General features: G+C 41.1%; 1 protein-coding gene and 1 long non-coding RNA gene across 4 annotated transcripts in view; one reads left to right on the plus strand and one right to left on the minus strand.

Moving 5' to 3' along the window:
- The window catches only part of LOC101062104 (A-kinase anchor protein 13), an 87,067-nt gene that overhangs the window by 52,352 nt on the left and 19,660 nt on the right, over positions 1–15,055 (minus strand). For all 3 annotated transcript variants that reach the window (XM_011609555.2, XM_029846669.1, XM_011609552.2), the window contains exons 3-7: positions 11,047–11,200; positions 8,403–8,566; positions 6,777–6,948; positions 1,163–1,346; positions 215–410 (exon numbers count right to left, since the gene is read on the minus strand). In XM_011609555.2, coding sequence (XP_011607857.2) covers positions 215–410; positions 1,163–1,346; positions 6,777–6,948; positions 8,403–8,566; positions 11,047–11,200 — 870 coding nt within the window. The remainder of the gene's footprint in view (positions 1–214; positions 411–1,162; positions 1,347–6,776; positions 6,949–8,402; positions 8,567–11,046; positions 11,201–15,055) is intronic.
- LOC115252163 (uncharacterized) lies at positions 173–9,598 on the plus strand. The gene is made up of 4 exons (XR_003890602.1): positions 173–310; positions 6,808–7,005; positions 9,144–9,255; positions 9,414–9,598. It is a non-coding gene; the product is annotated as an uncharacterized lncRNA (long non-coding RNA).

Genomic DNA, 15,055 nt, shown 5'->3' on the forward strand with positions numbered 1-15,055 from the left:
TTTCCCTCAACAGACATGCTCTCTCGCGCTTATCAATCCTCAACTCGATGATTGCATAAGCTGTTCCATCGGTTATACAAACTAAGCTTGAAGGTTAAAAAAAAGAGGGCAGTGAGAAGACAAACAAGCTAACAATGATCAGTAAGTGCAGGTCATGGTTGAAACCAATGGGAGCAGAGCCCGTGTGTTGAAAGGGCAGGATGGTGAGACGCACCTTGTCTTTGAGATGACATATCAAACGCAGCAGCTGCTCCACGCTCCTTTGAAGGGTCGGCGGGTCGTGGCCAGGATGGACGCTCACCGTCAGTGTGTGAGTATTAAGCCTAGGAAGGTGACAAACTATCCGGGCGTTTGTACAGGCCAGCTGGACAGTCTCACCACTGTTGTTGGACTCCGATTCTGTCTCAGCCCTGCCATGAAATAAACACTTAGGTCATCCACGGCTTTCTGCAGCGTGATTGGCTAACTCAGCCAAAGCAGCTCTGTAAGAGCACGTTTTAACAGTGATGTCAGCTGAACAGTACTCTGTTTTTTTAGTATAAATGCAACTGCTCTAGTCTATTTTTCCTTAAGTGGGAAAAGCCAACCGTAAGATAAGGCCTTTGACAGAAGCTTGTCAAAAAACCTAAAGTGCTGTAGCGATACTTCCAAGTGTTAACGTAGCTTTAAAATGCTACATTGTTACAGACACACTTGGCAGTCAAGCAAAACAATAAAAAAGCTTCAAGTATTTAAATATAATAATAAAATCAACTCAACTGATATTTCAGTCAATTTCCTGAAAAGGTTTTTGTCATTCTCACATTTTTCTGACTCACTGTGAAGGAATGGGAGGAATTTCTCACCAGTCCACACAGTAGTAGCATTTCGATCCAACTAATAGACAACGTTCATATGTGAATTTAACTTAACACACACGCGAGTGTATAGCGATGGGGTGCTAGCAGCTGCTGCATCAACAAAAAGTGACACAGAGCTTTCAATTGTTCCTTACTTTCTTCATATTAACTGCTAATATATGGCTTGTCACAGCAAAACCTAGCACTAGCAGAAGGAAAATCATATTTTACAACTTTACATTATAAAATTATTTTCTCTTAACTCCTACACTGAATTCATTGGGACTGTAAAATGAAAGCAGACTTTAGCTCTTATTACTGACTTTTTGAGGAGCTGGTGGAGGCGCTCATGTCCTCGCAGAGCTGCGATGGCGGAAGGGGTGTGGCCTTCTCTGTTGGCTAGTCGCAGTGCTTCTCTGGCTCCAGACTGCTGCAGCAAGAAGTTTGCAACCTGACAGAGCCCTCGCCGTGCAGCAAAATGCAGCAACGTCTCATGGGGATTAAGTTCTGAAGAACGGAGATAAAAACATATTTAAAAAAAAATAAAGAACAGGCAGAAATTAAGAAGAATGGTTGACATCTAAAGCTCTGAATATCAACAGCTGCTTAAGCTTGACAACACTCATTAAAGCCATTCAGTGGCTTAGCACAAAATCTCATCTGTGTGCAGAGTAGTGGGTTTTAAAATGATCTAATAAGCTGTTGTCCATAAGTTAATAACATTTCCATCACTGCAATTTGAAAATTAAGTCCAGGTTCATGTGAAAGGTAGCCTTGTTATCAACTTTCCAAAGTCTCTTAGAGCAACACATTAAAACTCTGCATGGCTCCGTCTATCAGTACAGAAGCACACACAAACCGGCAATAAAATACACACATTAGACTAGACAACAGTTCCACAGTATAGGAATATGGAATACACAAGTTTGGACATTCATGATGGTACAGGGAAATTCACATAAACCATATATATTTTTTGTCTATTTCAAGAATGTTTAAGATATATTTCTCACTCTCTCCATTAATACTGACCATTTAAAAAGATGTTTGATAACAACATTGTACACACAGACCAGTACATTTTAGCAGCCCAGGCCAGTGGGTGGTCCTTTAAACCAGCCTAAACTGAGTCCACATTTGTGACTGTGCTCTCCGCTGTTACTGAGCAGACAGTGTGTCATTCTTTATCTGTGAATTTCCACTGTCTGTGGAGAAGAGTTCCTGCATCCAATATCTACTCATTTCAGCAAGATGCCCTACAATTTTATTCTGACAGAAAAGCTTTCAAAGCGGGAAACTTATCGTTAACGTTTATCACTGGGAAAAACGAGGACAGACTGGTGAAATCAAAAAGGAGAAATACTTTCATGTCATTTTACAGTTTTTAGTCATAGAATAGTTAATATATGAACAGTTAAGATACATTTGTTGCTGGGAGGCTTCACTGTGTTTCGTGAACAACAATCCAGCATAGGAGTGGGATGTCAGGCGTCAAACAGCAGCAAAAAATGCTTCCCAGCTGACTCTGAACTTCCCTGTTGTTGACATACACGGAATGAGACCCTGAAAGATCACAAGTTGGACATGCTGCTGTTTGCTGCAGTTACATAAACTGGTGAAGTGGCCAAGAGTGCATAGGGTCACTCTGAACAAGGAAGTACACTTCATTGGCCCTTGAAAATCACTCACTACATTTATATGCACAGTTTAAACAAGTTATGTTTGGTATTGGACTTTGCCATCTCCTCAGAATTTGGTCCTTGAACCAATTTGAGACCGTCAAAAAACTGCCGGGAAGATCTCCTCGTCCTCCACACTAGGTGACAATACCCATTTTTCTGGTGGGTTGATACAGCCCCCTTACCGGTTGACCTATTACGTCAGATATTAAGCGACTGAATTCAGGCAGCAGACCGGAATTTTGAACAACAGGAAGAGAGATTATAGCACAGCTTTGTTCATCTCATAGTAATCTAGGCTTACTTGCGGAAAAGATAGACGTGTCTCTTGTGTACATGAACAGTTTTCTTGTATGGTTGTGATCCCAGGTTGAATGCCAGTGTAGAATTTGTGGGGCACATGTGTTGTCTAATTTATTTAAATACATTGATGTGATACCTTAGTATTTTGCATTTTACCTTGTGCATTTTGGAGTTATAGCCCCACTGGAGAAATCTCAAATTTGCCAAAAATATGTATAAGATGAACACTTCATTCCTCAGACCATTCAAGTATGAAAGATTTCTACCTATTGCTTCACATGACATGATATGACATTACTGATCAGTCAATGGCAGAGCCACAATCAGAGATGTTCACTGTATCTGTCATTTACAGACCTTGTAGGTGAATTTCCCTGAAGGCAATAAATAGCTGGAAAAAATGAGATCAGAGACCGCTGTGTGTCCACAGCATGGCAAATGACAGAGATAAAACACCAGCAGTGCACGTGTAGCCTGCTGCTATCAATCACCTGACAGATCTGATAAATGGAAAGCAGAGCTGCAGGTCTCCTCCTTACCCACACTTATTTGTGGCTGAGCATCTCATAGTGAAGCTGTGACAAGTTGAGAAGCAGAGCCTATTAAAGCAAACATCACTCACCACAGCAGGATGGTGTCTTTAACATGGCAGCTGATACCGATGCAAATAGACAGGATGTGAATAGTTGCATGCTGCTCAAAACAAAGCAACACTGTCTACAAAATGAACATACTGGTCATGAAATTATTAGCAAACAACTGTTTTGAATTTAGCCCAGGGAGATATTGAGACTTTCACGTGCACTAACAGCAGGGTCATTTTAATCAACGATGCCGATGACCTATTGCTTCACCTTAGGGTTGCCACCCGTCCTGTAAAATATTTAAATTATTAAATGCCATGTGCAACATGGGTTCAATACATGATTTGTTCAGTATTTCCTTTTCTGTCATGCACACATCAACACTAAATCTTACAATAATGTTTTTTAAATAAATGTTAGGCGATTTTTATTATAAAGAAAGGATTCTGACTGCTGCCTCTCTCTGACTGAAACAAGCTTCTCATCGACAAATGACACCCCGTTACGTCACTGTGTCACTGTTATTACGAGAATGAGGATCTCTTGTCGCTGTCAGTGTTGTTGATTTGCACCTGTGGCACTACTTTCACAGACGCGGCTGACGCACGATGCTACCCAGACCATGTGCCAAAAACGGAAAAGCCATCACAGAAGAGTAGAAACAAAATGAGAAAATAATCACAGATGACAGGAAAACATGGGAGATTATTCATGCAAAACCATCTGCACAGGAGGAATCACTGAGGTTAAACACCCACAGAGGAGCGAGAGGCCTCAGAGGAGTCAGTCCTTTCACAGTTTGTTGTCCACCAGGTATCACCAGAGGCTGATATGACATGTATTAATCCTCATATTGATTTTATTAAACACAGATCTGGTTGATAGACAGGCTAGCAGTGACAGGGAAAGTAATGTGAAAGCACAGCTATGGCTAATCACATGTTGGCCACTGCTTCCCACTCAAATAATTATACTACACCCCCCACCCCCATCCAGTGCCCCCAGTGCCTTATTATAATTTTAGAAAGGTGCCAATCCTACTTCACCAAAATATAAAAGTCCAATTTAAGCTATAAGCTATTATTTTAACCACAGCTAGAGGCAGAGGATGCCCTCAAATTACCCCCAAATGTCTTGTTTCTGCTGCTTCAAGGGGAGCATTTATCTCACAGAGTGTATCCCACCCCACAAAAGCCTTCCTTTAATGCCTTGTTCACACTACATGACTTTCAGAGTGGCCAGGTCACCGAGCTGTTAGCACTACGTGACTCTCTACTGTCGAACTGGGAGTAATGAGGTCTGTGGGGTGTTCCCACTACATGACTGGTCAGTGACAGGAGCGTTCACACTACACCCCTCTCTACTCGGTCTCCAAAAGAATACTTTGGACCAAAAACTCACTCAGGAAATATGCAAACACTGTCAAACATTGCAAACATAGACGCAAAAAGGAGCCCTCAGGGTCATTTGTGCAAAAGTATGTAGTCAATAAAGGAAAAAAGGAGGAAAGAGTATGATAAAAGAATAGGTGGATCCTTCAGCATTTAAACAGCTACTCTCATATATGATTATAGCTAGATATGCAGGTAGGCAACTCGGGGTAAGCCTGCCACCGACCGCCTGACTGGAGTCTTTGAGATGTTGATACTTAAAGACCCAGGCTCAGGAGCAGATGACTGCCTCACTCCGATCAGGGAGACAGCAGAAAGACGGTTGGCAACCACCCGGCTGGCCTTAAATCATGTAGTGTGAACAGGGTGTAACTGATTGAAGCAATCAGTCAATGGCCAGGAAAAATTGGCACTTACATTGGAATTGTTTGTAGAAATATTTCTCAGAAACTAAAACACAGCTGGGTTGAGCAACAGCAGAGGGTTCTGTTTGATCAGACTAATAGCAGAGATAGATCAAAGTCCATATAGGGACTTGTTTTCACAGTCAGTCCTTCCCTTTTAATAAAAGCTACCGACTGCACGACACGTTCAGATTAGCCTCTTATTTGCAGATATCTTATCTGTGTGATATTATTAAACATTCAGACATCACTCAGTGAATTCTGACGAGATGCCAAAGTGGAATTATGAGCATAGCTCGATTAAACTGTAAATGTGCTGAGCGGACAGATGAGTGGATAGGCACATATGTGTTTGCTTCGTCAACGTGGAGCCTACCAGACCCGGCTGCCTTTGACGCTCCGAGACAGCGGCTGTGGCGAAAGTAGCAATCTGAAGAGAATCGACAAAGCTCAAATACTATAAGAAGTTTTACCCAAAAATTTCCATGCAGGAACACTTTCAGAAACACACAACACACCCTTTACACTGCGGTGGTAAGAGTGTAAGGTAGCTGCCACAATACACTTTTAGATAGTAAATAGAAACAAGAGCTCAGGACATATTACAGATTCTCATCTTATCTACGACTGTTACAAGACGAGCAGAGTTGTTTGCAGAAGATGCTGAATGCTGTCCCAGGTGGACAGTGCTACTGTGGAGGAACCCTGTTTAGCATTAGCACTTGATGAATGGCCTCTAGATACGTCAGATTGTACAGTGAAGATGCTCAGAGATGACTCTGGATTACATCGCTTTAATGCTTTAAACAGTCACTTAGGAAATGTGCCACAGTTGTATGAGCGTACTGATTTATTTCTATACAAGTTATACCTCAAATTCTATTTTTTTCTGACCAAAACTGGGTTATAGTTTTGATATGTCACTGATTTATTTATTTCTACTCCAAACAGGTCCTCTTTTAATTATACCCTCATTTGTAACTATTCTATTAAACTAAAGCACAGTTGGACAGTTACTGGACTGGTAGTCTCCTGGTTGTAGAGGGCACTCGGGTTTATTTCTAATGGAAAGGCATGATCTCCCATTTAATCATCAAGTACGTGTCTCTTCAAAACAGGATTGTTGCTCAGAGTATCTTCCCTCATCATATAAAGGTTACTCCAGAAATTTTTGATGTTATGCCTATCCTTTCTAAAGCTGTGGATTCTGTTGACCACCAAGTGCAAAGAGATGGTTCTAAACCTCATATCTGTCAGAGATAAGGCATTATATACATAGTAATTACGGTTGCTACTATAAATTTTGAGGTACTGACTGCTCCAGCTGTACAGCTCAAGCAGTTACTCTGGCTTAGGACAGATAATACAATTCTTACACAAGTGAATGAGGACAAGCAGATAATTGATAAATGTTACTTCACCAGGCTGTTTGGTTCAATCTGGGAACTAATATATTAAGGATATGACCACTTTTATAACAGGTTCTGCCTACCTACCTGCCTCTGAAATCCATTTCACTTTTATAGATTCCAATGTAAATAAAATGAAACGCAGCTCAACCTGCTGAACCGGTCACCTGTGCTCTTGGTTACTTTTCTTCCCATTAGGCTCCATCCTGGTGGCAACACAAGATGGTGGAGAGCCAGAGCCAAGCCTTCATCCAGCCGCTCACACTCCTCCAGGGGAATGCGACACTCATCCAACAGCAGCGCCCCATCAAGGCCATCAGTGCGTCCTGCTGTGCTCACCTGGTGTGGAGAGTGAAGACAAAGCTCTTACAAAAACAAAAAAGGGCATTTGGAGAGGTGTGGCGCATTCTGCTGGAATTAAAACGGATGTTCAACATATCAGCTTCAATCAGATGTTATAATACACAAGCAAAAATCATCAGTATTAAAGGTTTAATATTATACTATATTTTTGCAAGGAAATATTTTATAAGGCCATCCCTGAACATGTATTTGAAGTTTGTACAAGAAAATTCCTCTCAGATGAGACAGCCTGTCCCTGAAACCCCCTATTTCAGCCTTACTAATCCCTTGTTCACAATACACAACTTTCAGAGTTGTGTCACTAGTGTTCCCGCTACATGACCGGTCAGCGATGGGAGTATTCGCAGATCACAACTTTCCACCGACTCCTTGGCTTCTTCTCCAAAACTAACGCTTCGTTTCCTAAACTCACGCGAGAAGTGACACAGCAATTGCACCAACGCGATGTGCAGGCTGATGTTTTTCATTGCAAACATAGACAAAGAGCAGAAAGGAGCCCTCTGGGTCGTTTGTCACTATGTAGTGGGGGAAAAAAGGAATGAATAAAGGAAGTGAGTTGCATATGCATTTCTTGGCAACCCCCATGTCTCCTTTTATTGGCTGCAGCTCTTCTTGCGTCATCCCAACCTGACTTGATATTTAGCATGCTAGCTGTCAGAGTTGGGCTGTCACCGACCGCCTGTCTGGCGTCTTTGAGGTGTTTAAAATTAACGACCCAGGCTTGCCGAGCAGACGACTTTATCCCGCCCATATGGGGAAAGAGAGCAAAAAACAGTTGTTGACCAGCCGATTGAGCTTAAACAGTGTCGCGTGAACAAGGCATAAAACAGGCTGTTTGGTGTCCGTAGCTTTGATGCAAACGCTGCTGGTTCCCCCACCCCTTTCTGAAGGCCACACTTTCCTAGTCTATGGCGACCACTCAGAGCCAGGAACTACTCCCACACCATAAATCAGTGTCTAACACCTAAACTTGAAAAGCCCTTTTAGGACTTTAAGAGGTGAGGCTATGGTGATTTATTTGGCTAAACTATCTTCAATGGTAAAGGTAGGACAGCCAAAGGCTTTGGAGGGTGTTGTGGCCAGCGTGATTATCTACATCACAGCTGTTCACTGATATTCAGCTCAGGAGAAATAGTGAGAGGACACACTTGGTGAGAGACACAAATTCAATGGGACACCGTTTACCTGTGAAAATTGTAGAAAAGGTTTATTTTACCATAACAGGGGGCCTTTAAACTAAAGTGGACATGGCAGAGAATTTAAAAAATAACACAATAAAATCCAATTGAGGGCTCATGGAGCAACAATATAGTCTGCTTGGCAACCAAGAAGATTTTGCAGGGAATTCTGGTCATATTGAAAAAAACAAAAAACCACCTAATTCACATTCTTAAAACATTGCCAGTTTGTCATTAAAACATTTTACTTACCAGGAACTGGGCCATGTCAAAAGCCAAATCCTGGACAAAGCTGAATCTATGCTCAGCTAACGGATTTGCATGGCCCAGACAAGCCCTGTGGTCCTCAGGGGCCTTGAGAACACATGGACTAAAGGAGCATAAGGTGACCAACACCACTTCGCAACAGTCATGAGCTAAAAAAGAGAGTAAGACAAGAGAAGCAATGACAAGAGTGATAATAAATGACACAATATACAAATCATCTGGACCAATGACAAGGAAAAATGTCTGCACCACTTTTCTCAATATATCCACAGACAGTAATAAAGTCCACATTTGCATTATGTGGAAAAACAAGGAATAAAAGAGACCTATCGCCACAGATTCAAGGCTTGTCAGTCTCTTTTCTAAGTGACCGCACTGACCCTTAACAGAGTAGAATGTACCTATACTCACACCTTATGTAAGAATATTATCTAACCTCCGATTTCAACAGAAAGCATCTGCACCAGGGACCACGTTGCGTCCTGTTGTGAAGCGCAATGGTGCTGTGGTATTGGAGACATGCTCCAGTTCTATTTTTCAGCAACTATGCTTCCACGACTCGTCAATCGAACGAGCTCAGATCGCAGCATACCGGAATTTTTTTTATCATACGGCACAACCTAGGACACCAGATTTGCTTTTTGGATTTTTACAATCACATCACATCCTGGTGTTACATTGAAAATACCTTATATGTCACAACGTTTCGCTTTTTTTGTGTTCTAGCTCTGCGGCTCAGCGCTTTAGCAATGCATCCAGTGAGTGAGGGTAGGCGCCTCGGGTCACTCTGGATTCATGGTCCTGTGGCGCAGCGCAGACGCTTGAGGAAAACATCAAGGTTACTGAGAAAATGCTTTAATTGGTATTGTCACCTTTTTTCATGGTAACGGGTACCTTTACCTTTTCATGGTAATATTAACACACTGACTCCACAGTAGGAGGAGCCTCATGATGAAGACTTTGAAATCTCACCTGTGACCTTCTGCTTGGTCACAGGTTTCCTTCTTTGCAGTCCCACGTGTACTGATCGGAAGGTGCGATGAAGCGGCACTAATCTGCTCATAGGAAGTAACACGCCCTCTGATCCCCCCACCCCCACTACCACCACCTTCCAGGGGGATGTCTATAATTCCGCAAAGCTCTTAACAAGATGATTCTGTTTAACACGTACAGCTTCCTTTTTACCCTGTCTGGGATGTAGATGCAAGAGAAAATCAATTATCTTTGAGTATAACACTTCAGCTAAATAGTTTCTTTCTTTCTTTTTCCTTCTTTTTGTGGTTACACGGCCCAGTTGCTCTGCACACTAATCTTGATGATTTCCATGCTGCCATTACTTATTCACCTCACAGGGAGCATGTGTGAGGATGGCGCTAGGAAATGTGTTGGGGGGTTCTCCAAAGGGAGTGATGAATGAAGCAGGTTCAGGAAAAGTCAAATGAGGTGATTTCTCTCTCTGCAAAATTACAACATTAGTTTAAAAACGAGGACAGTGGCAGTGGGTGATTAATCATTTATTACCTCCTTCTACAGCCATAAGAACTCCATGAGAGCAGAATAACACCCCTCCCTTAAATTAATGAAACAGGCACACTTTAGTGTCCCTTTTAAAGTTGGTGTGGGTAATAGTGCACCATGAATTAACCCATACATCATCTATTTGAGTGTTTCTTTCAATTTGTAATTCATTTTATGAGTTTTCAGTCCTCTAAGGTTCTAACTTTATACCAAAGAATGTTTGCTGCCGATGTTTAATAAAAATAGCTGCTGTAGCCTCTGTCCTCTGATTAGTGAATATGTCTTTAAATTAAAGTCCTATGGGTTTTAAGAATCTTACCCAAATTACTTTTTTAAAAACCTGTTAAAAATACATTACAATTGTATTGTTCATCACATTATTTATGTCATTTATTCTCACCATGCTATCTTGTATTGATTACATAAGTCAACAACAGCAGTTGTAAAGTCTTAAATATAACTATGATGGAGAAAACATGGCAAAACGATTATAAAAAGAATCATAATATTAATACTTAATATCACATTTAATTTTATACCAGCCTTGAGTGTTTTATACTGTTTACTTTATACTGTATACTTTATCACAATCATCATCCAAATCTTAAGGTCCTAATGTTGTCAATCAGTTTTATACTAATATTTTTACACCTCTTTTCATACATGACAAACTCAAAACATCATTGAGAGGCATGACCATAATAAAATGACTCACATTTATCTTCACAAATGTATGAAATCAGACTGAAATGAATTTTAAGAGGTCCATAAAAGCAGAGCTCAAAGCAAAGTGTCGGATATAAAGCTATATTTCTGAGTGTCAGGTGGGAAAATGCTGTTTTCTGAAATCTTTTTGAGGTGAGACCAGGAAAATAGGTTTGAATCTAAAACCACAGCAACAGGTCACCTGTTGGATGAAACTAACAAGGTCTAACAGCATTTCTCTTTTTGATTTATTCTCTCTGCAGCCTGAGACAATCTCAAATTTGTCTTTAACCCTTTAACAGAAAATTATCCTCCATCCTTGTAGGTATTTAGCATGAAGTCTTGCTGGGTTAAATACAATTATTTGCACGTGAAGTTCCAAAATGCTGTGGGCCGACTGGCTTACCTGGACAAAGTGCTTGCAAGGTATCATGGTTGCTTCTTAAAGTGCTGGTCAGGTGTCTCTGTGTGCTGCCCACAAACAACAGGAAGTAATCCACGTGCCCATCATCTGCAGCTACTTCTTCTTCCGTGAGCTGCACGGTGAGAACACACCTCCCCTGCACAGACAAGAAGAGGAAGGAAACTCCTTTTAAAAAAACATGTAAAAGAAGGAAGCCATTCAAATAGGATGGAATGATCTCATCGTGTACTGGAGGATTTCATTATTTATTTGTTTGGTAATATCAGTACATTCAACAGAGAGACACGAAACCATTTACTGGATAATTCCTCCCCTCAGCAAAAGCACCGCCATACATGATAGAGCATGTATCAATGCTCAAATTGATTTGATCAAACTCAGATCTGGTTGATAGACAGGCTCGCAGTGACAGGGAAAGTAATGTGAAAGCATAGCTGGCCACTCAGAAACTGTCTGTAGGCTAAAGTGAAAGGTAATCATAGTCACTCGAACAGTAAGTGGCAAAAATGTAAAAAGCTATTTATACTGAGAATACAAAACTGATTTAAGAACATAAAAAAAATATTAAATACTGTATAGCCTTTTCCCTGACAAAATCAATTGAACAGGATTCGTATTTTAAATCAAGGCAGTTGGAATAATAAGTGTTCGAGGCTGTCGAGTCAGAGGTATCGAACGTTCTGCCATCACTGATTTCAGAGATGAAATTTTATACATTTCAGTTTTAATGAAGGAACACACACATAGTTGACTGTGCAGCCTGCTCCCTTCTGAAGTGACAGATGAGTGTGTGGCTGAGGCATTAGGGGAATGATGTGGTGCCGTCTGAGGACAGAGTGAGGAGGAGGATGGACAAAACGGAGATATTGTTCAAAATGAGCTGTTTTCCAGTGGGAGACACAGAGGAGGAATAATGGGACATTTTATTCGACTTAATCATGCAAGTGTTGCACTCTTAACAAACCCAAACCTACATGGAAGGTCTGACATGGCACAGGCTGGTGTCAAGGACCATTGTGGGTTAAAGGTGCACCTCTGACTGAGGCAGTCGCCTCGGGGCCTCCTTCCATACAGGGAATCTGCAGGTTGACGGTGCGAGGCTAAACAGCAGCCTTGCAACTGACAGCTGCCTGTTATGCAAACCAGTGCTGCTTCTGCGTAAAGTGAGGAGGGAATCGTGTTCAGAGGCAGCAACAAATCCCAGAGGCCCCTGGGAGAAAACAGCCTGCGGTAACCTTTTCACAAGACTGGGTACGCCGCGTTGCAGCATGAAGGATGTAAGATTAGCTGTGAGCAGAGGCTCAGCACTGCTAAATAAGAGAGGGGCACTGATATAAATGAGTAGTACATGAGAGGAAACCAGCAGGCAGGAAATTCTTCCAATTACTCTCCACCGAAGCTCAGACTGGAGATCAGACTGCAAGTGCCCCCGCCAGAACCCCCAGAAAGTTAATATGGCAAAAATAAGCAAGTATCCATTCATTCAGAAACCAAACTTGCTTCGTTACCTAGTAACCATGCAAGCAGGCTTAAATCTGATCTGCATATCGAATCGGCTGATAATTCATGTTTAATACAATTTGTATGACTAATCCACACATTCGATCAAAATCATCTTTTACTTTTAAGAAGTTTTTCTAAAAAAAATCAGTTTAAATGTGGAGGGATTTTTTTTGTCTTTGTGGCTTTTATATTCACTATCTGATGAACAATTGTTGCACCTAACATTTCTGTCTCGTTACTTTTATTTGTCCCTATATATGGCCAGTCTTCAATATTTATATATTAGAGTAGGTTTTTTTAATTTACTTAATCTGTGTTAAGATTTTACTTTGCTTTGGACCCTGCGATGGAATCTGAAATAAAGAAATGAATGAATGAATGAATGATTGAATGAATTCTACAGTTAACTGATGTTTAACCTTTTCATCCGTCAGGTTGGAAAAAAATATCAAAGATTGGCAAAAAAAAAAAGGTTTAAGAATTGTTTTGATACTCGGTATAGAGTACAGAAGTGTATACTGATTAAAGAAACAAGTTATTTAAATGGACATATGGCTCCCTCACGTGCTCGGGTCTTGATATGTTTATTTAGACTTAATGATGGCTGATCGGTCACAGGATTCCTGACCCTGTAAAGCCCATGTGTAAAGCTGACCCGGTAATCCAGCGGTAATACAACAGCACAGCACAGTGATGGAATAGACGCTCAGTCACGATATATTACAGAGCCATAAAAGGAGACATTATTTAAAATCATTTTGCTTATCCAGGGTTAGGGGTTATACGCAATAATCTGAATGGAAGCGTGGATGGCTCAGCCATCCAAGCGTGCAGACGTGATGCAAACGCATTCGATGTATTATTGGGGTCACACAGCGTGGGTATACCATGAGGTGTTTATAGCTAGCTAACTCTGGCGTCATTGAAAACCTATTGCGGGCGATGGACAGCTTTGTGTTAAGGATTTTTTTCTACCAAAATCTGGAGCCACAGCGAAATGCATGAATAAATGCACTTTCTTAAGTCACCCTCTCTGTTTAATCTTGAATATGCAGTCTGTTGGACCAAAAGTTGAAAGAAAATATGAATTACACCACCTGACCCAAACCAACTGTGCCAACATGCCACTCCAAGCGCCTTCAGTGGTCACCGCTGGTGGATTGGACCTGCATGTGGATGCCCAGTGGTGTGTACAGACATTTTGGGGAAAGGTCCTCAGTGAATAATAAGAGCATATTGTGCACCACGCAGAGCTGCCAGCTGCCTTCTTATAGTGGTGTGAGACATAAATAAGAACAAATAAAGACATGAAGGGCACATGTTGAATATAAAGGTGTTGTTATTTATGTCAAAATGTTAAGAAAATTAAGTGACCCTTCAATTTGACTGCCAATCAAGGGCTGTCTTATTTCTGTGGAAGGCAGTAGAGGATGAGCCTGCTGTAGAAGAGTGTCAATCAATAAAGCCTAATGTAAACACTACACTACACACACTACTAAATCTTTAGCTTAATAGCTCAAAATGCAGAATGACAAGTTTTACAGACATTGGTTGTGTGGTGGTCATCATGTTTTACCTATTGCCGATTTCATCTTTGCTTAAGTCAGCTAATTTATTCTCAGCTAAAGATGAGTCCACCAAAGACGAATAAATCCAAGTTAAATCCAAGTTTTTGCCCCTAAGCAACTAAGGCTTCGGGGCAAAAACGATCCTTAATTCATTAACACATTACCTGGCTGATGGGCAGGGGGGAAGGGCTGTGAATTTGCATGGCTGCTGCTGCAATACGTCTGGTTTGTGTCAACGCACTGTGTGTTGACCTTGACAACACATGAGAGGCGCCTGTGTGTGTGTGGGTGGGTGTGTGAGGGGGTGATGTATGGGGGGGGTTAATCGAGATCGATGATCAATCAAGTGAGCATGTGTGGCTCCTGTCAGGTTGGCTCCAATTATATTCCTTTTACCTTGTTGTTAGCCATTTCTTGAATTTTATCCTTTTGACTTTTAATTATTATAGCTTATACCTTTTATTGGTGTGTAAATTACCATGAGTTACCGGTACCATTCACTACCTATCTGTCTGATGCCAGCTACTGTGACAGTGGTATGGATAGATATTCTGCTAGCAAAGACCAAACCTATTATGGTTGGCGCATGCTACCAAACGCCTGATCAATATTTTTTTCTCTGAAACTTTCAAATAAATAAGTCTCCAGACTTTTTTAAATTGGTACGGTAATAATGATAGGGGACTTCAACACTAACATTCAGAAGAAATGGGTAACTGAGTAAGGATTCAATACATGTTGGTCCCACCTTTAGTTATTAACATTAGCTAATAAACAAACCTACGTGTTTTTGCTTCTACCCAAACCATTGGTTCAGTAACTAATAAAGTGAGAATAGCAGAAAGTGGGGAAGTACATTCTGGTCTAAGGGAGCATGCTATTGCATTCTGTGTGAGGAAATTAAAAAAACACACACACAT

The sequence above is a fragment of the Takifugu rubripes genome, chromosome 13 (genome assembly GCF_901000725.2).
Source record: "Takifugu rubripes chromosome 13, fTakRub1.2, whole genome shotgun sequence".
Lineage (NCBI taxonomy): Eukaryota > Metazoa > Chordata > Actinopteri > Tetraodontiformes > Tetraodontidae > Takifugu > Takifugu rubripes.